This window comes from Octodon degus, unplaced genomic scaffold, assembly GCF_000260255.1.
Source record: "Octodon degus isolate 3935 unplaced genomic scaffold, OctDeg1.0 scaffold00084, whole genome shotgun sequence".
In the NCBI taxonomy this organism is placed as follows: Eukaryota; Metazoa; Chordata; class Mammalia; order Rodentia; family Octodontidae; genus Octodon; species Octodon degus.
In genome coordinates, this window is record NW_004524660.1 from 10,641,234 (window position 1) to 10,666,855 (window position 25,622).

The 25,622-nt window shown below is 41.8% G+C and overlaps 1 protein-coding gene across 2 annotated transcripts in view; it reads left to right on the forward strand.

The window, feature by feature from the left end:
• Positions 1-2,169: 2,169 nt before the first annotated feature.
• The window catches only part of Dph5 (diphthamide biosynthesis 5), a 43,664-nt gene continuing 20,211 nt past the window's right edge, over positions 2,170-25,622 (forward strand). For both annotated transcript variants that reach the window (XM_004637001.2, XM_023721747.1), the window contains exons 1-3: positions 2,170-2,538; positions 8,763-8,887; positions 18,327-18,435. In XM_004637001.2, coding sequence (XP_004637058.1) covers positions 2,404-2,538; positions 8,763-8,887; positions 18,327-18,435 — 369 coding nt within the window. In that variant the 5' untranslated portion in view covers positions 2,170-2,403. The remainder of the gene's footprint in view (positions 2,539-8,762; positions 8,888-18,326; positions 18,436-25,622) is intronic.

Below are 25,622 nucleotides of genomic sequence, written 5' to 3' on the forward strand. Positions count from 1 at the left end.
GAAAGGGAGTGACCTTTCCAGATTGCATCTTCAGTACAATGCCTTGCCCACTGGATAAAGGACCAAAGTGCAGGAGACATGACAAACAGCTAACATGATGAGAGAATGCCGACCTGCACCAGGGCGGTGATAGCGGGCATGGTTTTACTGAGAAAGAAAAGCAGACATGACAGTGACTATGGGGTGACTCCCAAGGGCCTAGGAGGGATGGCACCTCCTCCTCCAGTCCCAAGTAGGCTATCTTAGTTGCTCTTCTCTCATTGCTGGGACAAACACCTGACAAAATTAGGGAATAAAAGGTTTATTTAGTTCACAGTTTGTGGAGGTTTTAGTCCATAATCAGCTGGCTCCAAGGCAGACTGGCACATGGCAGAGGGCAGCAGTTCATGCTGGTGGAAAACAGCAAGAGCAAGTGGAAGGAGCAGCAGCAACAATGGCTAGAGAGCAAGTCTGCCTCCCTTAAGTCGCATTCAGACTATCTGCCCCCAGCTGGGTGTATCACTCACACCCGTAATCCCGATCATGAGTTAATCACAAACTCTGAAAGTCCACCCCATGACTGCATGAGGCACTGGGGAGGCAACTAGACACAAACCATAACACAGGCGATGCAGAGAGAAATGCTAATATGCAGGGAAGCTGGTGGATTCCGCTTTGGATGTGTTGAATCTAATATGCCTCTGGGTGAAGAATGCCTGCAAAAAGTTAATCTAGGGAAAAAAAAATATAAAAGGCCAGGGAAAGAGGCCTGTAAGAGAGGTTGAAATTCGAAATAGCAAAGTATAGAAGATACCTGGATTTGAGACTGGATAGCCAATTTTTCTGAGGTTTTGTTTTTATAGTTAGGTATACAGTGGTATATCACCCTGGTTTCAATATTTATTTTCTTAATGTTTAATGTTGAGTATCCTTTTAAATTGTTATCTGTGTAAAGTTTAACCCCCCACCCCCACTGGGTCACAATTGGCCTAATGGAAACGTTTATTCAATGGAGTCATATGAAGTGTATTTGACATGTCATGAGCTTTTCAACACAAACTGCTCCCTAATAGTAGCATGAGTTTATGTTTAATTAACTCTATTGATGAATTTTTGATAAGAACACAATGCCCTCTACATGTCGTAAGGCAGAAAATACATTACTCAAAAGCTATTGCTCAGCTACTAACTGAACCCAGGGGTACCCTATCACTAAGCTACACCTCCAGCCCTTCCTACCTTTCAGACAAGATCTTGCTAAGTTGTTCAGGCTGTCCTCTGCCTTGGGATCTTCTTGTCTGGGCTTCCTTAGTAGCTGGTATTACCAGTGCGCCCTCACCTGCCCCATGAATCAGTGTAGTGAGTACACACAGACTTTGCATCTAAAGAGTGTACAAAACGACAGATGCAAAAAGTAGATGGAATTTTCTGAAGAAAAGAGCTGGGGCTTCAGAACTAGAGTAGGGCAAGGCACATGGCAAAACTTGATCAAAATCTCACCAAGATATTTTAAGGCCTGAGAACTCTGGATGACATCACTAGTGGATTCTGAAAGAACATTTTCAGCCAAAACCTTACTGATACCGGAATTATGGCCAACCAACAACTTGATTAGAATTCCCCATTTGAGAGAGGTCTGAAATCCCTGTGCACGCTCAAATGTCACTTCCCCAGACCCAAGAGGGTCTGGAATTCCCGACAGGGTGGTGACTACAGCGGACCCCAGGGGGCATCCCAGCAGAAGGTCTTCGCGATAAGCGCTAAGTCATGGCCTGCTGGGAAATCAGCCCCGCACCCCCGCGGGGTTGGCCAATCAGGGCAGGCGTGCACGCACCAGAGACGCCGCAGGTTCAATTATAGCCCAAGAGGGCAGGGATTAAACTCCTCGCGGCCCGTCCCACCCGCACTCCGCCGCTCGGATCTGCTAGGGGCCGCCCCGAGGCCATGAAAGGGGACGTGAGAGCCGCAGGTCACGGCGGTGGAAAAGCCGGGGCTTCCCGGGGCTGGGGGCGCCCCCGCGACGCCCTGGCGCACGACCCTACGCCGTCCAGCGCCAGAGCCCGCGGGCCGCTCCTCCCGAGGGACCCGGCTTTCACTGCTCCCGCTCCACCCCCTCCCCCTCGGTGCTCCCCGCCCCGCCCTCCGCCTGTCGTAAAGTGCGGTAACGCGGTGTGCGCTTTGCGGCACCGCCGTAGGTGAGGCCAAGGGCTCGCTGTGGAGCGGCTTCGGTTTCCAGGCAGCGGTGGCGGACAGCGAGCCGGCCGCGGTCCTGCTGTCGGGCGGTTGGGCCCGCCGCGTGAGTCGCTGCCCCGCCGGTGTCTAGGGAGGCGTCGTCGTCGGGCGGCAGCCCCACTCGCGGGGTCCTGCGCGCGCGTGCACCTGGGACTCCCCGGGCGGCTGAGGGCTTCCACGCCGGCCCTCGAGATGCTCTACCTGATCGGCCTGGGTCTGGGCGACGCCAAGGACATCACGGTCAGGGGCCTAGAGGTCGTGCGGCGCTGCAGCCGCGTGTACCTGGAGGCCTACACCTCCGTCCTGGCTGTGGGGAAGGAGGCCCTGGTAGGTGCCCGGCGCCGCCCGACCCCGGGCGCGCGCCCCCTGCGTGCGCGCTTCCTGCGTGCGATGCCCCTCTGCGTGCCTCACGCCCCTGCGTGCGCGTCCCCCCGATGCCCACCCTTGTGCCCCACCTGCGTGCGCGCCTCCTGTGTGCGATGCCCCCTGCGTGCGCGTCCCCCTGCGTGCGCGTCCCCCTGCGTGCGATGCCCCCTGTGTGCGCGCGCCGAGGAGACGGGGAGTGGGGTGCCCTGCCGTTCGGCTCTGAGGAGCGCGGGCGTGAGCGTGCCCCGGCCACGTGACTCGGCCAGCGCGCGGCCCGTCCTGCTTTACAAATGCCATTGTGCTGCGTTCTCCAGTGAACGAGAAAGGGACGTTATTGTACGCTCCTAGGGGGATAGTTATCAAGATCCTCATTTCATGAGGTAGCCACGGAGTCCTTTCCGAGCTGAATGCTAATGGACTGCCGACCCGGCCTTAATGAGGGTTCTGTATCCAGGCGCCACGCTGAAAGCTTTCCCCTTTGAAGTGTGTCCAGGGGCAGCTCCCTTGGAGGAGGCGTCGCCCAGTCAGGCTTAGCTAGGGAGAGCCTGGGACCGAGAGGCGGGATCTCCAGGCTCGCCCTGACGGGTCCTCCTTGGACCCGAGAGGCAGGCTGGTCTCAGATTCGTTGATCATTCCGAGATTGTAGGTTCAAGTCAGAAGATGGACATGTGGGAGAAGGGACTAAGTCTTCAGAATTGTGTGTCCGTCTGCCTTCTGAACGAAAGAGGGACCTACTCTGAGCATTGCAGGTCTCAGTCCTCTCAGAGTCACACCCAGAGAGTCGGAAGGCCTGAGTTACTTTACAGTGCTGAAGAAGTTAAGGTCGCTGTTTGGAATAGCCATGCGTTGGAATACAACTTGTGGGTAATGATCAGCTTTGACTTACGGGCTTAGATGGAACCAAAGTATATCAACGCAAGATGGTGGAAATAGGTCTCCAATAGGTTAGCAAGGAAAGCTAGAGTGAATTTTAAAACTTTCTAAGAGAACAGAGACAATTAAGGATTTTATCGCTCGTTTTTTTGAGATAGCATCTTGTTCTGTAATTCAGGCTGGCCTTGAACTCATGGCAGCCCTCCTGCCTTCGCTTCCCAGGTGCAAGGATTGTAGGCTTGAACCACCACACCCAGCTACATTGGTAATTTTATAAATAAGGTGTCAGCATGTATAGAGGAAAGTTTGGACCTAGTTTTTCTTCTGCTGCATACTCTTAGACAAGTCCTTTAACTTTAGTTTCTTACAGTGTAAAATAGAGAAATCTCTGTAGGCTCTTACTATGGCTGGCAGAAAAGTGCTTGGGAAATGTCATTGTCAGTGGGCACTTCTTGAATTTCTAAACAGCTTTTTCAGCCATCCAGTGGAGCTAATCAGTTGCACAGTTTTGTAGGTTTTTATTCAGGTATGGTATGTAAAAGTGTTATAAAATTTATATTGCCTAAGTATTTGTTGCTTTTTTTTTTTTAATGTGGAGTTGTTACTTACAGAGTTGAGATCTGGGACTGGGCCCGATCTCACCTATAGGTAATTATGTGTACTTTGTCAAGATGTAAGAATTCTCCAGTAGTAACAATTTCTAGAACATTTATTTGTACTGCTTTCAGTGCTGTATGTGTAGAGGAGGATTATTACTCAGTAGTTACCATGGACATTTGACAAATAAAGGAGTTCAGAAGCTTGCCCAAGATCCTGGGTGTGTGAGTGGCAGTGTGGGGACCAAAGCAGACCTGAGCTGAGATCTGCCGCTCTTTACTTCTCTAGTGTGTGTGTCCTGCGTTCTTGGGGATAGACGTTAGCTGCGCACGTAGGACTTGCATAGCTTAGAAAGCGTGTGCAGAGGAGATAGGGTTCAAGCCAGGTGGTCTGTCCTGGGTCTCACCCTCTCACAGAATGTTCTGGTATGCTCCTCAGTTTGGTTTTCCCTGAGTCGCTTGTTATATACGTCATCATCTATCTTGAGTGAATTAGTTGTGGATGAAAGTAAGGTGTAAATATATTTATGTCTCATATTGCCTGGTAAGTCTCAGAAGCACTTTTTCTTCAACTACTGTCTTTCTACATTTCTTCTTTCAAACAAAGTTTTAAAAATTTATATGTGCTTGTATTACTATATGTGCAGCCTGGTTTTGACTACAGATAACTATACGCAGTGAAAGAAAGCTGGAAAATTCTATTTTCTGGTGAACATGTTCCTTTTTTTAATCAATAAACATAATATAATAGGCAGACATAAGTGTCGCTATAGAAATCTGAAATTTATTGGCTCTTACATTGAAAGCTATTTTTGAATTGCCAAACAGGTAGTACTGTTTATATGTCCTTTGTTCAAAAGTTAGTCTAAAGATAGTAAATCCAGGAAAGTTTTAATTTTAGTATGCTCAGCTTGAATTGCTTTAGGTACTTTCTGTAGATAAAGTTAGAATTTTGTATAGTTAGTGTAAGGAATCTCTGTGCATTACACAAAGAAGCATAAGCTTACAGGTTTTTTGTTCATAAATGGTTCATGATTCATCTACATTATATCCAGAAAAACTCAAGTAGTAATGGAAGATTTAAGTAACAATACAGACAGCAGTGGAAAAGAGATTACGAACTTACATTTCTGGAGAAAACAGATGAGTTTATTCAAACCAACAATCCAGCTGTCAGCTGAGCAGGAGAAGCTGTCCCAAATGTGAAACAATTATTAGTTATTAATTACTGTTGGAATACACGTGAGAGAGATGAGTGTGTAAGTAGTGCCCCAGACTGAGGTGAAGATTAAATGGAATTCATATGCATAAATTCTTTGAGCAGTGCTGGATTAGGCGCAATCCCAACACTAAATGTATTAGCACAATATTGTCATTATAGATGACATTTGGCAAGGGGGAAAGGGGGTGCGTTCTACCCTGAAGGAAAAGTAATTATGAGTGGAGGAGGAAAGGGCAGAGGTTTGCCAAATTCACATGGGGTTTCCCTGAAATGACTTCTTTCTCTCTTAGTGTGCCTGCTGGCTCACTCTTCCTGACTTAAGCTGCCTGAACATAAGCTCACTTGTTACCTTGTTCTCCTGCTCCTCTGATACGGTCCAAGGTTGTGAGACAGAGGAAAGGATTTTAAAGTCCTTTGCATTAAGAAAAAGGAAGCAGTTAGTTGTGACTTCTATTAATTTCTGATCTGCCCTTACAATAAATGTGAATTCATCCTCTCTCCAATCTTAGAAAATGACCAGTAAGAGGAGGCCCATTTCTTGCTCAAGATGTAATTCCATCTAGATGTTTTTTAAAAATTTTTTGTTCCCTATGTCCAACTTGTATTAACTTCCTTCTGTCATCCTCAACCCATGTTCCTGCACTGACTGTTTAAGAAATCTCTTCTCTAAGCCTCTTTTCCTGTAGAAAAATCATTCTGTCTCCCTCCTTATCCAAAGCTTCTTGAAAAAGTATGCTTTCAGTGTCTCCTTTTCCCCTCACATCTCTTACTCCCAAAGGCTGGTTTCCATTTCCAGAGGTATTTCTTTTGTTTTTTGAACAGTTCTTTCCTAGTGGAGAACTCTAGTTTTAAATTCTGCTTTACCTATTTTGATGTAGTTTCCATTCCTTGAAGTTGGCTTTTGTAACATGATTTTTTTCTCTTGTTAAAAAAATGTTTCTGTTTTTTTTTCTTAGACTTCTTTGGTAAACTTCGGTTGCTTATTTTTATTTATCTATTTATTGACTTTTGTATTTTAGGGAAGGGTCTACAGGGTGTTCAGGGTCTCACTACTAGATCAGACTCCTAATGATCCACATGTTTACAGCCTCCCAACTGCTGGGATTACAGGCACGCCACACCCAGTCTCCTTCACCTTCTCAGCACACCCTCGGGGCGGGGTCAGCACTGCAGACCCGGGGATTGGATCCCCAGCCCCTGTGCCTACTTGCAGGCACTTTAATCTGCTGAGCTATTTGGCCAGCCCTTTCGGTTACTTGTGTAAATGTGCTGTTTTTAAGATTTTTTTTGTTCTCTCATCTGCCTCTCTGTACCACTTTGAACCTCTGCCTTTACTTTTTGTTGACTAAGTAATCCACTAAGTGGTGTGAACTGTAAAAGTACAGAGATACATACAAGAGATTTCAATCCCAGCGCCCCTTCCTGGAAGCTATCACTAATTTCTTGTCTATCCTTCCTCAACTCCTGAAAATAAATTCAACATGCTCCATCCAACTGCCACTGTAAAGCAAGAATGAAACTGTACTTTCACCTTGGTTTTCATGAGTGGAGAAGCTTAGGGCTGAGATTATACAAAAACTGGCTCAATCATTGGGTAATATACAGTCATACTTTAAAATCATATATAATAATACTGCCTTTTTTCCTTCCCTGGCCCATTACTTGGTAGGAGTCTTCCATGGCACCTATGATATGGTATAGGAGTTACTCTCGCTCCCTTGAGGACAGGAGCAAAATGTCTTAATACTAAAATATGTCTTGTCTCTGAGCATCAAGTGTGAAGTTTGGTGTGGAAGGTATGTGTAAGAAATACTTCTGTTCCCTCACTCCTATAGTGAGTAAATGGACAAGTAGATAAAAACAACATAATGCCTGTCTTACTGCATTGTCTATCTCTTCCCTTTTAAAAATATTTTTTAAGAGGATCAGCCATTTGATTATGGTAGAATATTATGTGTCAGTGTGTGTTATCTTACTTAGCCCATGATCTGTTTCTTAGGTTAGGATAAATGATAGGTTAAATATGGAGTGATAGAATATTAATCTTGAAAGTGGGTGTTTTTTGTTTGTTTATACAGGTTAGGATTATTACTAGCTTTAAACTAGTGGTACATGGCTTCTTGTTCTTTAAGAAAAGTTTGAATTTGCCAGGCTCGGTGGTGCACACCTGTAATCCCAACACTCGGGAGGCTGAGGCAGGAGGATTTGAGGCCAGTTTGAGGCCAGCCTGAGCTATAGGACACCCTGAAGGATGTAATGAAGCCCTATCTCAATAAAACAGAATAAAACAAAACAAGAAATGTTAGAAGTTCAGTAAAAGCCATTGTTTCCTTCGGTTTCTGATAATTATGCATGTGTTCTCCTAGATATATAATATAAATATGCTGCAACTATTAACCTAGTTCATAAACCGTGTAAAATTAATTTTTTTAGTAAAAAATGCATGGTAAAAGTGTAAATTAAGAGAGCTTTTTTCATCTATTAAAGCATTGTATTTGGAAACTTTTCTATAGTAAAGGAGATTTTTTTTCATATTTGAGGAAAAGATTTTGGTTAAGTGTTGGGAAATTAACAGAATCAGAACTAGTGTTTATAGATGCTAACTCCTTTGTTCATTTACTCATTTGACAAATATTGAATGCCAGATACTCTTGTACAGCAGCCCTTATATCTTTTCATAATTCCAATTTCCAGTGTATGAGACAGTATTATTTATTTATCTGTGCCTCTACTTTTACTTCATTGGAATGGCATCTTCCTCTGTTTCGTGATCTTGGTTATTACCCTATAGCCAGTACTATATGGCTACCAGCTTACTAGCTAACTCTCATCCGGGTTTGTTTTCTAGACTTCAACTTCAGGGGATTATCAAAATGTAGTTTCTATTGAAACTTCCTGTATATTTAGAATTTAGATTTTTCCCTTGCAACTGTCTTTTAGCAGAAATAAGGGAATTTAATCTTACATTTGTCTACATTTCCTTCAGTTATGTAGGAAATCCTACATTTCCTGCAGTTATGTAGGAATGTAGGCTGGTTCTGTAAATAGGTAAGTCATAATTTTCTATTATTTTTCATTGATGTTGTTGCCTTTTGTTTTAGCCAGAGTACCATAGATTTTCCCTAACTACCTTGCATGTTTCTTGCTGTTTAAAACGTACATTTATTCTCTGTCACCATGTTTCTGAAGTAGGGCTCATTGCATACATTTTCTGTGTTCATTCTGTAATGCTCTGTCTGGTCTATTATGCGCTGAATTTAGAGGTAAATTTAAAATGTAAAAAGTCTCAGATGTTAAGATGTCTCCTTCCTCCTGGGATATTAAGATAGCCTCAGAGACAGAGTTTAATTGCAACACGATAGAGAATGCTAGCTCATTGATGCATTGTGGCGAATGATCTGTGTTTGGATGGTTGCCAAGCGTTGCACCAGCTCCAGACAGATTATTTTCAGTCACCTGCTGTCTCTTATTTGATGCTGGTCTTCAATCTGTAGGAAGAGTTTTATGGCAGAAAATTGATTCTTGCTGATCGAGAAGAAGTGGAACAGGAGGCAGATGATATTTTGAAGGACGCCGATGTCAGTGAAGTTGCGTTCCTTGTGGTCGGTGACCCATTTGGGTAAGTTAAAGCAGATGTTTTGAGTTGTTAATCAGCAGTAATGACTATTATCTTTAAAATTTATCTGCTGGGTCCTAATAGAGGACTATGTTTACCTAAGCTCTCAAATTTTATAGTTTAAACTTTGATTATTTTTGAGGTAAAAATACAGTATCATATGTCAACTGTGAAGTTTGTAACTTGGACCTTTTTTTTTTAAGCTCACATAGAGTTCTACTGCCTTAATTAGTATATGATTATTATATGTCATTCCATTATGATTGTCATGCCTGTCATTACTGCAAATAATTGCAAACGTCTTTTAACTTTTTGTTCTTGGCATATTTTTTTCTTTTTTAACCATCTAATTTTGCTAGTACTGCTATCACTATACTTGCCTAGAATTTACCATTTGTCATGACACTGATTTCAATTTCTTCTATCCACCGGGAACTCTGTTCTTCTTGTTACAAAGAAGATGGGTTTCTACTTGTCTGGTCAAGCATCGTCAATCTCTAATGTCAAGTGAAATAGAAGAGTTCTTTGTCTACAGCTGGTGACCCAAGATTTATGTCACTTATTTAAGGAACATAAGGACAGTTAAATCACTGTGGGGCCACCACCAAGGACATTTCTCAAAACAGTGGAGTTTCATGTGCATATGTCTGTCAGAAAGAAAGTAATTTATATTACTATAAAGGACCAAAGATTCTAAATAAATATATCTTGTTGCAAGTGGCTTTGGATAATCCTACATTTAGAAGTGTTTAAATAGTTTGTTTTAACTTCATATAAACTTTAAACTTCCTGAAAATTAGTAGTTTTGTGCTCTAGGATAATAAAATAAATCGAAGAAACTAAAACATCCAGTAGAGAATGTGTTCTTATAAAATTTTCTCATCACATGACTTTGCGTAAACCCAAGTTTTCTTTAAGGAAACCTTCCCTCATCAAACTTCCTGATTTGAGGGAGTGCAGCTCTATGGTATTTTAGCATTGCTTTTGACTTTTAGAGGGTCCATTTATTTATTTATTTTTGTATTTTAGGGAAGGGTCTACAGAGTATTGGGGGTCTCACTACTAGATCGGACTCGTAGTGATCCGCCTGTTTACAGCCTCCCACGAGCTGGGATTATAGGCACGTGCCACCATGCCCAGTATCAGGTGCCATCTCAGTGCACCCGGGGAGCGGAGCCAGCACTGCAGGCCAGGGGATCCAGTCCCTGGCCCCTGTGCCTACTTGCAGGTACTTTAATCTGCTGAGCTATTTGGCCAGCCCTGTTCGAGCATCCATTTATTAATACTGTTCATAATATTAAACATGATAGTGAAAGTGAAGTTTGCAGATGGTAGCCAGCCTGGTGTTACAAGTTCATGATAAGCATAGAAATTAAGAGTAAGCATTTCAGAACATTAGTTGCCATTTAAAAAGTAAATTTTATACTTATTGAAGCCAATAATAAAATATGGGGCTTGTATCTTGTATTATTTCACTTCGTATCTTATTTTTCTAATACTTCAATTATATTACACTTTACAAAACTCTTGCTCCATAACAATTTAGAACAACAACAACAAAAATGTGAGATACTGCTGTTGGCTTTTGTTTTGCCACATTTTCAGTTCCTTTCATCTTTTCTTGGCCTGCTGCTGTTCTGCCTAATCCTGCTCTGTGTACCCTATATCTCTTCCTTGATCCCTGTGTAAATTCCAAACTTGTTTATACTGTGGTCAAGTTCATCGTTGTAACACAACAGCGTGGAAGCCCTGCCCAGCTCGTAGGAGCTTCAGTAGCTCCAGCCTTAGCTAGATGTGAAAACACCGTCCTGCCTGCCCTCTCCCCCGTGCTGCCCTGCTGCACAACCACAGCCCCACTGGCCAGCTCGCTCCTTCCTCGTGCTCTGCCCCCTGCACATCCTTGCTCACGCCCCTCCTTGCTCCCCAGAGCCCTGCGGCTTGTCTGACTGCCAGCGGCCTGTGCCTCTCAGAACCTGGCAGTCCAAGCGCTCATTCTTTATTACTTTTTTTTTTTTTTTTTTTTTTTTGGTGGAACCTGGGATTGAACTCAGGCCCTTGGCGCTTGCCAGGGAGGCACTTGTTCCACTGAGCCATCTCCCCGACCCTCATTCTTTATTACTTTAACCTGAAGTTCTGTCTCCATGTAATCAGTGACGTACATTATGCCTGCTGTTTTTCATGCAGTGCCTGCCTGTATTTTTAAAATAGTTTAGTACATATACGCTTCTTTTAGATTTGTAGCTTTATATTATACAGTGTAGTACTGCATATAAGCATTATATAAATAACTTTTATCAGTTTTGTGTCCCCAGCTTCTTTCATACTACTTGACATGTAGTTGGTGGTAGTTAATATCAAGTGAAGACTGTTGAGATGCTTGTGTAAAGTGAACAAGGAAGACCAGACATATCTTGAGCAGACATTTATCCATTTGACAAATACCTTACCTTGCTTATCTGTGACAGGAACTCTTGCATACTCAATAATCAGACATAGATTTACTTTTTTTTGGTGGGGAACGCAGTAGTAATCAAAGAAAAAAATAAGTTTAAATATAGGTAGGCTTGTGAAGGGTAGAAATAAGAGGAAATAATACAATAAGACTTATTTATGCAGTCACAGGAAAGAGCTTTCCTATGGAAGTGATATTTATACAAGGTGTGGTGATGTGTACAGATATTCATCATTCAAATGCAGTGACTGGGCTTTCCAGAGGCATGCTATGTAGACCTATGACTTACATCCTGTCTTTTTTTTTTTTTTTTTTTATAGTTCTGTATGTTTTATTTACAGAACATTGATGTCTTCTTTTGGTACAATATACTTTATTTAAACAGTATTGCATTTTTGCTGATTGTACTGTGTAGTACAGTACTGTAGCTTTATATTATACAGTGTAGTACTGCATATAAGCATTATATAAATAAAAGCAAAGTCACTAAGTTGGAGTTTCCTTTGACCATTTCTTTGTTGTGAATATCACAGTGATCATACTATATTCCTCACTTAGCAACCACTTCATTAAAAGGCTTACTGATAGGACTGGGGACATAGCTCAACTGCATAAGTGCCTGCTGGGCAAGTACAAGGTCTTGAGTTTGATGCTCAGTACAAAAAAAAAAAAAAAGAAAGAAAGACCTAGTCACAGACCTGGAACTAAACAAGGAGAGTCTGTACCTGTAAGCTCAGTGTTTGGAGACTGCAGTAGTAGATGCACACTTGAGCTCACCCTGGGACCTCAGAGACTTGGCGGCACTGTGCCAGGGAGAAGATGACAGAGGATTGGGGCTGAGCTCAGTGCGTGGCTCTGCATGGGATGCCCGGGATTGCAGATAAGTCAGTCACTGTGAGGAGTGAAATGGAATAGGAGGAGCAGCGTGGGTAGGAGAAACAGTGAGGCTGCGTCCAAGGAAGTCGAGAGCAGTGCAGCTGGTGAGTGAGGGAAAGGGGATGTGGGAAGAAGATGGAGGTAGGCGGGAGCCAGATGATGCAGATGCTGGGAGAACGGTGAGCTTCTGCAGGGTTTTAACAGGAAGATCACGATCTGCTCGACATTATTGAAGGATCACTCCAAATGCTTGGGGGAGTGGATTTCAGGGAGACAACAGTGTGTCTGATGGAAGAGTCAGGGACGTGCTGGGAAGTAAGTATACTAGGATAGATCTGGTAGACGAGGGGAAGAAGGAGAGAAACCCACCCTCCAGGGTTCTAGCTTGGCGCCTGGGTGCTTGATGGAGCTACTTCTTCAAATGTTGACAAGCAGTGGAAAGCCAGGGTGAGGGCCGTAATTGGTCCTGGAGGTGTGTTATGCTGGAGATGCCAGCCAGGCAGTTAGTCCGCTGCTAGAGCTCATGGCGGGGTCACCCTGGTGTTAGGGCTTTTGAAGTCAACACTGTGTAAACCACATTTAAATTAAAAAAAAAAAAAAAAAATGGATAGACTCACCTTCTAGAGTGGAAAAACAAGGACCTAGGAACAAACGCTAGGGCACCGGGACATTTCATAGTCCAGCCAGAGTTAGAAACAGAAAGGCAAGAGTGTATTGTCACAGAAGCTAAGAAGAGATTTCAGAAGGGAAGGGTGGCCAACTGTTATACACCGCTGAGGGCTGAAGTGTAAGATGAAGATAGAAGAATGTATGTGAATGGACAAGTTAGTGCTTGAGTTAGAGCTGGATAGGTTCAGCGGATGGAAAGTGAGGTCTGGGCAGAAGGAAGAAGGGAGAATTCCATTGCAAGTTAAAAACCTGAGGTCTTGTGCAGGTGCCTTAAGTGTGTAAATGTCGCCTTATTTCTGGTGTGAGAAACTGAAAATGTAAATCAGAATATAAATGCACAGTAGATGCTGTGAAATAGGAAGGAACTGTTGAAAAGGAAAGGGGATATAGGGAGGGGAAGGGGAAAAGAAGGAAGGGAAAGAAAAAATAAAAAAGGATAAAATGAAAACCAAGCTTTGCAAACAGGGAGGGAAGGAGGTTTGAAAAGGTGATGGTAATGGGAAAGAAAAGAGGAACCAGCGTGTGTCATGTACAGATACAAATTCCCTGTAGTAAATGTGGTCGTTGACACCTACATTGTACCAAAACACTTACATTTTTTAAAAAATGAGAAAAGTAAAACATGACCACTCCAAAACGCCCCCCAAAAACCTAATATTTGTACTGGGGTTTATTTCACTTAGGGTATGGACTCAAGATGCATCCATTTAGCTGGAAATGTCTCAAGCTTGTCCTTTTTGGCAGAGTAGTGCTACATTGAAAAATAAATCTTTATCCATTCATCAGCTGATGGACACTTAGGCTGTTGTGAAGATTTAGCTATTACAAACTGTGGCCCTATAAACCTAGGTGTGCATAAGTTGCTGTGGTATAATTATTTTAATTCTTTTGTGAAGATAACAGAAAGGGCAATAGCTGGGTCAAATGGAGTCTCTAGTTCTCTCTCTTTTTTTTTTTTTAAACATGTAATTCATTACAGGGTCTCACTACACAGATCGGACTCTAGTGAGCCTCCTGTTTTCAGCATCCCAAGCACTGGGATTATAGGCATGAGCCACCATGCCCAGTCTCAGTTGCGTTTTCAGTGTGCCCAGGGGCACAATCAAACCCTGGTCGCTGTGCCTGCCTAGGATCCAGCCCCGGTCCCTGTGCCTGCCTAAGCAGGCACTTTAGTCTGCTGAGCTATCTCACTGGCCCTCTTCTAGTTCTCATTTCTAAGGAATCTCCACAGTGATGTCTACAGTTGTTGTAGCCCTCTACACGCTTACCAACAGTGGAGAAGAGCTCCTTTTTCTGTGGGAAAACCCACAGCCTTACCAGAGTTTGTTGTTGGTTAGTTTCTTGATAATAGCTGTTCTTTCTGGAGAAATTTAATCTCAGTGTTATTTTGATTTGCATCTCTCGAATGCTAAGTGATGTTAAACATTTTTCCATGTATTTGCCATTCCTACTTGATCTGAGAAGTGTCTGTTCATTTCACATGTCCATTTTTGGGTCAAGTCATTAAATTTTGGGGACTGTTGTTTTTGAGTTTTTTATATATTGTAGATATTAGTCCTTTGAGGAACAGTTGGCAATTTTATTTTCTCCACACTGGATTGTCTCTTCATTCTTGGTGGTTTCTTGTGCTGTGCAAAAGCTTTTTAATAAGATGAGATCCCAGGTTTTTTTTTTTTTTATTATTATTCTTTGATATTTCCTATGGGATCAGGATTTTGTTCAGAGTCTTCACCTACAACAGTGTCTACAGGAGCTCTACCTCTTCTGTCTGCCAGCAGACTATTTCTGTGCTTATATTTAGATCTTTGATCCATTTCAATTTTAGTGTAGTGCATGGTGAGAATACGGATTCAGGTTCAGTCTTTGGCATATGGACAGCCAATTTCCCTAGCACCGTTTATTAAAGAGACATCTTTCTTCCAGTGAAGGTGTTTGGCCCCTTTGGCAAAGATAAGAAAATCGAGTGGCTTGGAGTTGTTTCTGCTTCTTCTAATCTATTCTGTTGATCAGCAGGTCTGTTCTTTTCCCAGGACCTGCTATTTTTATCACGGAACCTTTGATACAACTTCAAATCCGGGATTCAAATCCGTGGTGTTCCCTGCCTTGCCTCTTTTGGTTGCAAGTGCGTTTTAGGATTGTTTTCTCTGCTTGTAGGAGGTGTGTTGACGGTATTTTAACTGGGATTTATTAAATTGGTTTAGCAATTTTAGAAATATGGCCATTTTCACTATATTCTGCATATCCAAGAACGGGCTATCTTTACATTTTCTGGTGTCTTCCTTTTCAGAGTACTGTAAAGGTCTTTTACTTTCTTCATTAGTTTGATTCTTAAGTATTTTACCCTTTATTGATTTATTTTGTAATGTATTAGGTTGTTACAGGGTCTTACTACACAGCTCAGACTCATAGTGATCCTCCTGTTTTCAGCCTCTCCAGCACTGGGATTATAGGCGTACACCACCACACTGGACTCTGTGGCCTCTCAGCCCACCCTGGGGGCGGGGCTGGTGCAGCATGTGGTGCCCAGGATTGAGCTGTGGTCCCTACACTTAACTAAAGCTTGTCTGAGCAGATGCTTTAGTCTGCTGAGCTATCTCACTGGCCCAGTATTTTACTTTTGTTGATGCTATTGTAAAAGTATTATCTGCCTAATTTTTGTATCAGTAAAATTTTTTTTCCTGTACAGAATGCTATTGATTTTTGAATGTTTGACTTTGCATCCAGCTGTACTACTGAATTTGCTAATTCTAGGAGTCCCTTGCTAGAATATTTGGGGTCTTCTATGTAATCCTATCATCTGCAAACAATGATGATTTAACTTCTTCCTTTCTTATCTTTATTCCTTCTATTTTTCTCCTCTAATTGTTCTGGTTAGTATTTCTAGAATTATATTGAACAGGAATGGTGATTTTAGAGTGAAAACTTTCAGTTTTTGATGATTTAATATGATGCTGGCTGTTGTTTTGTCATAGATGGTCTTTATCAGTTTGAGATAAAGACCTTTTATTTCAGTTTTCTGTAGTGTTTTTATCATGAACGGATGTTGGATTTTGTCAAGTGCTTTTCCTGCATCTTTTGAGATGATCATGTGGTTTTTGTCCTCCATTCTTTTAATGTGGTGCATTATATTTATTGATGTACGTATGTTGAATCAGCCCTGCACCTTTGGGACGAATCTTATCTTGGTCTATTTAGTGATTTACTGTATTCTGCTTATCAGTATCTTATTGAGGATTTTTTAATATATGTTTAGTAAGGATCTTGGGCTGTGTTTCCTTTTTGGGGTTGCTTCTTTCTTGGATTTTGGTATCAAGGTAATGCTTGCTTCCAGGAAGAAATTTAGGAGCATTGCTTCCTCTTCAGTTTCATTAAAGAGTGTAAGGAGCAGTGCCATTAGCTGTTCCCTAAAGTTTTTGGAGAATTCATCAGTGAATCTATCTGGACCTGGGCTTTTCTTTATTGTTAGTTGTTTTTCCTTTTTTTTTTTTTTTTAATTACAGTACTTCAGTCATTAACTGATATTGGTTTATTTAGACTTTACATCTTGATTCACTTTTTACAGTTCGTGTATGTGTAAGAATTTATTTCTTCTGAATTAGAATGTTTTATCTTATTGGAATACAGGCTCTCAAAGTAAGTACTAATGAGCTTCTGGATTCCTATAGGATCTGTGGATTGCGCCCTTTTCATTTCTGATAGAAAGGCTTTGGATTTTCTTTGCTTTTTTTGATAAGGTTAGCTAAGAATCTGCCTGTCTTATTGAATCTTTCAAAACAACCCAACTCTGATTCATTGATTCTTTGTATTGTTTACTTAGTCTCAATTAATTAATTTCTTGATTTTCGTAAGTTCCTTCCTTGTGTGAGTTTTGGGTTTAAGGGGCTCTTTTTCTAGAACTTTGAGGTTCAGCATTAGGTTATTTATTTGAGTCTCCTGCTGTCTTCTTATGTGGGCATTCACTTCTGTAAATTTCCCTCGTAGGACTGTTTTCACTGCATCCCATAAGCTCAGGTATGTGTGATATCAGCATTAGTGTTTAAATGTAGACATTTTACCAAGTGAGAAAAAGCTTTTCGTGACATTTTAATTCTCTCACTGTATTCATATTAACATATGTTCTCTCCAGCCTTCCTAATTATAGTTGTGAAATTGATCTCAAGAAAGGAAAGATAGGACTGGGGAGATAGCTCAGTGTTCTAAGTGCCAGCCTGGGAAGCTCAAGGACCTGAGTTCGATCCGCAGTACTGCATGCCTGGAACCCCAGGTGCCACGCTGTGCCGGCCACTGAAACCAGGCGTGGTGGCACATGCCTGTAATCCCAGTGTTGGGGTGCTGAGATAGAAGGATCACTGAGTCTGAGATGCATAGCAAGACCCTGTACCAAATAAATAAATGAATTTATTCAAAAATTTTTAAAAGGAAAGAATACTCCAAATATTTATATACATATACACTTACTAATTATATACAGTAACCAGGCTGAAGGTTATAAATAAAATGACTGCTAGATAGAGGTAAACTCGGGGTAGAATTCTAATATAAAGACTGAAAGACTGTGAGGCTGTGAAAATGTTCTGTGTATTTTTCCTTATATTTCAAAATGCAAAAAAGCCTTCAAAGTAGGGCTGAGATTAAAAAAAAATTGGTCCTGTGTCATATACAAAACTCTAAAGCAGTAATTTAAAGGGTGACACTTAGCTGGAAACTGAAAGTTGATCTCAGAGTAAGTGTAGGATAGAGTAGTGGTTACCGTGGGGGTAGGCTGAGGGTAAGGGGTGCAGTTGGCAGAAGGAATTGCTTGTAATGTACACAGCACAGCAGGATAAATATGGTTGACAAAATTGAATGTTTTAAAATACCTACTAAAGGAAATTTTAAATGTTTCCAACGTAAATGATACATTTCACAGGTAAGAGATGTGCCATTTTCTTTGATCATGACACACTGCACACCCATATTGAAATACCACATACTATAATATAAGTACATACAGTTAAAAGTTATGTAGATGATCTTCAGAGGGCCCTGAGACAAAGAGCTTAGGAATGAAGTGTTAAATTGCTGAGCACTGATATTCGACAGATGTGTTTTGCAGATATTAACAGAATGACAAACAAGTAAACTTCCCCTTTTCAACGTGTAGCTGCTTGTGTTGTCCTTGCAGTGCAGCTTTGTGAAGGACATTTGTAGGTTGATTTCTGGTTGCTAACAACTCCAGCAAAGGGCTGGGGCCATGGTTCAGGGGTAGACGCTTGTCCCGGGTAGACAAGGCCCTGGGCTTGATCCCTAGCACTGCAGGAATAAATAAATAAGCATGCAAGCTGAGTTAGAAGCCTTATGGAGACTCCTGGCATAATTTTAAAAAAAGCAGTTGACTTGGCTCATAAAATAGGGTTACTTCACTGTTGAGGCCACTCTTAAATCCAACTTGCTTTCTCATTGCAGGGCAACAACACACAGTGATCTTATTTTGAGAGCGGCAAAGCTGGGAATTCCCTACCGAGTTATTCACAACGCCTCCATAATGAATGCTGTAGGCTGCTGTGGTTTGCAGGTAATGCTACAAAGGGAGTTTTTTTTTTTTTTTAATGGAATAAAGCAAAACTTTTATTTTTCTACAAATTGCTAGTAGATTTTAATTGCATTTCATAAATTATAAAACATATTGTTATTTGATAGCATGTTATTTAATATATACTGAACTTTTATATCAAAATTTTCAAATGTATTCTTGAGACCCATTACTTTCCAAACAGTACTTTTCTGTAGCACAGAATTATGATGCTACATTTCTTAAAAGAATCAATGAAAGAATGAAAAGCCAGTGATGGAGGTTTTTAAACCAGCTTTTCAGTTGTTGATGTTGTAAAGTTATTCTTACCTCCAGTAATCTCGGTTGTGGAGGTTAGATTGCGCCACACCTTACCGAGATTTTATATAAAACCGCTAATGTTCATTTTTCAAATTTGATGTTTATATTCTAATGTTTACACTTGCATAATCAATAGCAGTTACTACTACTCCATGACCAACGGTGATTTACAAGGCTTCACCAATTGTTAAGACATATTCCTGTTTCAGATGTATTATAATAGTTGTGATAGAAAAGTAATGTATATATTAGAGTCTGGGAAACAAGGTATTCCTCAGTGTTTCTTCCCAAAATGAGTAATTTAAAGCTTAATCTTTGTGGCCAGGTGTGTTGTGATGCAGGAGATTGAACTCATGGTCTTGAGTGTGTGAGGCAAGCACTCTGCCACTGAGCCACACTTCCTGCCACTGTGACCAAGCATAGTGGTACACATAGTAATGCAGCACTCAAGCCTGAGTATGAGGATCTCAGGTGGTCACGGCCAGTCTGAGCTACATAGAAACTGCTCAGAAAGATCTGTCTCAAAACACAGATGCGCACACACACAACGTGTGTGTGTGTGTGTATTTGTGTGTGTATACACACAAACATGTTTGCCTCATACACCAATGCTATGTAGAAAAGTCTATGGAATCTTGCTCTTTTGTTTAAAATGTATGCTTAAACAATACTGCCAGTGTAATAATTTTTTAATGGTTTAACACTTTTAAGAACTTCTGTGTTGGAGCAGGTGAATGTTGCTTCAGGACCCTAAAATGTTAGTCTATGAAGAGTGCTAGGGACAGACAAAATGTTCCCAAGGCCATTCAGTAGGTAGTGCATAAATAGTGCTAAAACTCTCAATTCCCCATCCAATACTGTTCCCTTTATATGATGCTACTTTTTAAGGATTGATGATTGCTAAATTTAAAAAAAAGAATAAGTTACATGATACATATCATATGCAGTTTAAGGTAATAAAACATTTTTATAATGTTGGTTTTAAGGTTGTATCTTGTAGGCAATCTAGCCTCTTCTCTATCATATTTTGCTTTAGGTTACCATAAATATTTTCATTTAAAATTGTTTTTGTTTTTCTAAACAAATAAGCAGATAAACGACATCCCATGTAAATCTATTGTCTAGAGTAGCTAGAACTAAACCCCTTTGTCCCTTTCCTGTTTGTCCCTTCCAAGTACTAACCAGGCCGACCCTGCTTGGCTTCCGAGATCAGCTGAGAACGGGCATGTTCAGGGTGGTGTGGCCATAGACTGCCTCCTATTTCTGGTCTTCTGTACTGGTAGAGAAGTTGGTGTCCTAATGTTTAAAATGGACGATGTTTGAGAAGGAATTTATTACAAGAATTGGCAGTTTCCTTATCAGCCCCTATGATCGTATCCATGTTTAACATTTGTATGTTTTCTCACAGTTGTACATGGAAGTTCTCTATGCAGCCACAAACCATTTTCCTCTCACCTTGGTTTTATTATCTAATCTAGATGTGAAATGATTTACTACTTGTGTGAAAAACAGGAAGTGACTTTTTTGAGGTTTTTTAATACTAATGAAATGTTTATAAACTTACATTTCTTACTAATCAAATTATTCATATCCCAAGAAAGAGGGAATTATTGATTCTTTTAGTATAGTTTTCTAATATAAAAGATATTAAAAATAATTACAGTTGTCCCTGAATAGCTATATGGCTTGCTTCCAAGCCCCATGTTGATACTAAAATCTGTAGTTGCTCAAATCCCATGGTAACATGGTGTAGTATTTGCATATATCCTACACACATCCTCTTACATACTTTGATTCACTTCTAGTTTACTTATAATAATGTAACTGTAAATACTATGTAAATAATTGTTATATTCTATTGCAAGGGGACTGTGACATGAAAAAAAATAGCATTGATTGGTGTTTTTTCTCCCTAAATATTTTTGGCCTGTAGTCAGTTAAATGTGTGAAATTGGAATCCTGGATACAGAGGTCAGCGGTATTTGCATGGCACATTTTAAAATAGATCTGTAGGGGCTGGGGACATGGCTCGACGGTTTAAGCGCCCAGTGCAAGGACCCGGGTTCGATCCCCGGTACCATGTGCTGTGCTAGCCCCGGAACTCCAGAACCCTGGGTGTACTGTGCCAGCTACAGAAACCAGGCATTGTGGTACACACGTGTAATCCCAGCGGTGGGGAGGCTGAGACAGAAGGATCACTAGGAGTCCAAGCTGCATAGTGAGACCCTGTGCGAAATAAATAAATGATTTTTTAAAAAATTTGAAAATAAATCTGTGGATTTACTGCATCATACCAAAACTTAGGCAAATTCCTTTCCTTATAGTAGCCAGCTTTCTTCTCTTTACTATTGGATTAGCGTTTAGGAAAGAAACCCTGATTGAGTGGTTCTCACGTTGTGTATTCATCAGGTTCTCAGATGTTTTTGATGCAGTAGGTTTAAGGCGGGGCCTAAGACTCTACCTTTTCACTGAGGCAGGCTCTCAAGTGGTGGGATGCAGGTGTGCACCGCCGTGGTGGGATGCAGGTGTGCACCGCCGTGGTGGGATGCAGGTGTGCACCACCGTGCTCCTCTGAGAAGGTATTTCTAACAAATGCTCAGGAACTGACACTGCTGATTGGCGCTTTGAATTGAGAAACAACAGGCTAGACAAATAAAGAAGTTGGAACTGTATTTTCTTTGTTTTAGCATGACAGGATTGAAAGAGTATATTTTAAGTCCTGAATTTAAAATGTAGACTGTTAACATATTACCTGGTGATGTGGTCTTGCTTAATTTTTTAAAAAGGGAAGTAGCCATCTCGTGAAAGGCATTCTGTCATTACTTGTACTTTCAGGAATAGCCGAGTTATTGAACAAAGATTCCACTTGGAGTGCTGTGACAGACCTGAGTAATACATGCTTCCCATCATCCTTCCCTCAGATTAAAGAGTAGCAGCATGAAATTCCTAACTTGAGTATGTTTTTAAGCTTAGCAGCCCTTTTTGAGCTATATTTCTTCATCTATTTTGAGACAGGATCTTGTGTAGATCAGGCTTGCCTCAAACTCACAGCAGCCCTCTTGCCCTCGCCTCCTCAGTGCTGGGATTACAGGCGTGCATCACAATGGTTAGCTTGTTTTTTGTTGTTTGCTAAAGGAACAACATGAAGAATTCAGATTCAGCCACTGCATATTAATGATTAACTTTGTAGTATATTAGCCACAGGAGATTCTTGTTTATTAGTTTTAATGTTGATAAGTAGTTGCATAACTATTTAACACCTCTCTCTGTCTCTGTCCCTGTTTCTGCGTGTGTGTGTGTGTGTGTGTATTGATACAGCTATATGATATAGTATCTGCAAATTATCTATGTGTAGCCATAGCTAGTTGTTATATATTCCATTATAGGCATGTATTAAAATTCCCTACCACATACCCCATATTCCTAATAAAAAATTTCTTACAAAATGTAAAGTATTATTAGAGGCTTCCAAATTAGATATCTTTAAGGGAAGTAGTGATTGATTGATTCAACAAATACTTTTTTTTTTTTTTTTTGAGGAACTGGGGATTGAACTCAGGCCCTTGCGCTTGCCAGGCAAGTGCTTATTCTGTTGAGCCATCTCCCCGGCCCTCAACAACTACTTTTAATCTACTTTTGTGCTTATTAAATGAATAAATGAATTTGATAAATTCAGTAAGAACCATGTTATTAAGGACTTTATATTTTGGTGGGAAGAAGAGGCAGTAACAGCCTCCACAAAGGCATAAGACATTCAGGTAGACTGATACACTGCAAGTATGCTAGATATTGTTGTGGTGGAGACCTCTAGCGCCCCTACAGTTGCAGCTTTGAATGGTGGTTGGATCACTAGGGTGCTTACTCAGTAGATTTAGTGATGAGCTTAGTAGTTGCAAGTGCTGCTAGGAGGCAGGGCACTAAGGTATGACCTGGAATGTTTGTGCACTCTTGCCCTCGAGTCTTCTCTTCTTCTCCTGATTAGATTTGTTATGCAGGAGTTTTCCTCCCTACAGCCTTTCCCCATCCCTCCGTCTGCCTTGGAACCCGTAGACCATAGACTGAATCCACTGAAACTGAGTCAGAATGAGCCCTCCTCCCTGGAAGAAGGGGTGGGTGTCAGGTGTTTTGTCTCAATGACAGGCTGATAAAGTGACTGAAGTCACTGTCATGATCAGGGTGAAGACACTTACGAAGGTGACATCTCAGATCATGTGTGTGTTGGAAAGGAGCCACAATTCCAGTCAGGGAGTAGTGCAGAGACACCACTGTGGAGATGAGCTTGACTTGCTGAAGAAAGCCAGGGCAAGAGAAGGGCTTGGGTAGGTGGCTGTTACCTGGTCACGACTGTCTAATCCAGTTAGGAGCACAGCTTTTATTCTGAGCGACATAGATTGCCATTGGGTAGTTTTAAGCAGTAGAAATATTTGCCCTGGTAACTGTTCTTAAAATTTTTGTCTTGTGTATGCAGGTTCAGGTGCTGCCAGGCAAAACTGAAATTGAGGAAATAAATAGGAAGCTATTGCAGTCGTCCTGAGAAAAACAGTGGTGGCTTGGGTTGCATAGGGAGAATGTAGCATGAAAGAAGACCAGCGAAGTAGGTCTGTAAGAGCAATGAGTTGAGATTTGGAGACAGGGAGGACCATTTCCATCTCCTGGTAGACCTAGGAAGACAAGAGGGCTCTGTGTACTGGCAGGCCTTCACCTGCCATCTGCCACCATGGTTACTATGCTCCTTACCTCAAAGGCTGGCTTTGGTGCTGAGCCACTGTGTTACTATTGTTGCTTGGGTTCCCATTTTGGTTGGTTTTACTAACTTGCATTGCTTGCACAGTTGTCCTTGTCCCCCCTGCCAGTCTTCCTGTGCCTTGAGGACTATGATTAATTGTAGAAGGGACCTTTAGAAGAGTTCGATTATGTTTATTTTTCAACAAGAGTCTGAAGTATACAGATGTTGCCTTGAAATCTTTCCGATTTTCATGTGAAAAGTAAGTCCTGACACAGAAATTAAGTCCATGCATGTTGAGTGAAAGAAGCACAGTAGAGGTCGTGTATTATATGATGCTATTCAGATGAAATGTGTCCAGCATGCAAGTTTGTAGACTGAACGTAGTAAGTAGGTGCCTGGGACTGCACATTAGAGACCTCGGAGCGGGGTGGGGGGAGTGGGGTGGGGTGGGGTGTGCACGTTAGGGACCTCAGCTGCGGGGGTGGGGGATGTGGGAGTAAGAAGGTGCCTGGGGCTGCACATTAGAGACCTTAGCTGCCAGGGCCGTTGGAGTCACACATCTGAGACAGGTGAATGTGCTATTTAACTTAAGGTGTTTAAAAATGAATTATGAGAAATTTGCAACATACAAGAGACTGAAGTGTTCCCAACAGAAGGAAAGGCACGCTAAGTGAAGAATGTAGAAGCGTGGCAGGGAATCTGCAAGCGGTTGCACATGGCACACATGTGCACACACATGCATACATATGGGCATGTCACCGAAACCATGGTTGTTAGTTAACATAAGACCTGCACATATGCACTGAATAAAAATGGACTACAAATTGGGTACAGTGGTTAGGGAGAAATCTTAATGGACAAAGTTTAAAGTTTCACTACAAATTGAAGGGTCTTGGTTTTATTTTTGACCAGGCTATACCATGAGAGTCACCTAATTTCTCTGGTTGTCTGGTTCCTTAGTATGTTCCCACCAGCATGAACCACTAGTGGGACCTACATGGCTGCCCCCCACAGCTTGTGCCATGGTGGTAAAGGGGAACTTAATGGCTTTTATCAGTCTTTTTATTAATCAAATTAATAAAAAGCCTCATGGTATGACAGTCATGTATGTAAGGTTGGTGGTTCAAGGCTTATGGCAGTAAGACAAACTAATTAAATGTGTTAATTATAAGGGAGTGGGGTGCAGACGGGGAGGGAGATTAGCTGAGGTCATGGGTTTTCAGGTGGTGCCTGATACCCGATGCTTCAGGCCTCAGCAGGTAGTTCACCGGTTACTAACATGGAAATTGAAAGTCCCCCCCCCCCACTTGTGGTACAGGGGATTGAACTCAGGACTTTGCGCTTGCCAGACAAGTGCTTATTCTACTGAGCTATTTCCCCAGCTCTGAAGATGAAAGTCTTTGAGGGACCTGCTATTATCTTTTTATTTTTCTGTATTTGTTACAGGGTCTCCCTACACAGCTCGGACTTGTAGTGATCCTCATATTTTCAGCCTTCCCAGCGCTGGGATTGCAGGTGGGAGCCACTGCAGCTCGTCTCTTTTGCTGGCTCAGCATGCCCTGGGGTGGGGCTGGCATGGTATGTGGTGCCTGGGATCGAGCCCTGGTCCTAGCGCTTGCCCAGGCAGGCTCTTAGTCCAATGAGCTATCTTGCTGGCCCTCCCATCATTATCTTTAATTCTGTTCATAGTTTACTTAAATCCTTTGGGAAAAGAAATTTGACAATACAAAAGTATGAACATTACTGAATTGCCTAAGTTCTAATATCCTATAGATTTGAAAGCTTTTAGCTAGCCTGTTTGCCAACCTTTGGCAAAAGTTAACTTAACCAAGATAAGTGAGGCATTCATATTTTCACTCAGTAAATTTGTAATTTTTCCCCAATTAAAATATATTTCAGAACAGTCTGTCCACAGTGTATGAGAACCTGTGCTCCCATAGTTAGATGTAAAGCCCCGTGTTGGAGGGAGATTGCGCCACAGAAGTGCTGTGACCACACGTGGGTGGGTTAGGCGCCAGTCATTAGCAGTAGTGGGCTGGCTGTGCTCACCAGTGTGATCTGGAGGGTGGACCTGCTCCCCAGCTCCTGCCATGCCCTCTGCCTTCCTGTTAGGAGGCCCCGCGGCTTGGACACCTTTTCCTCC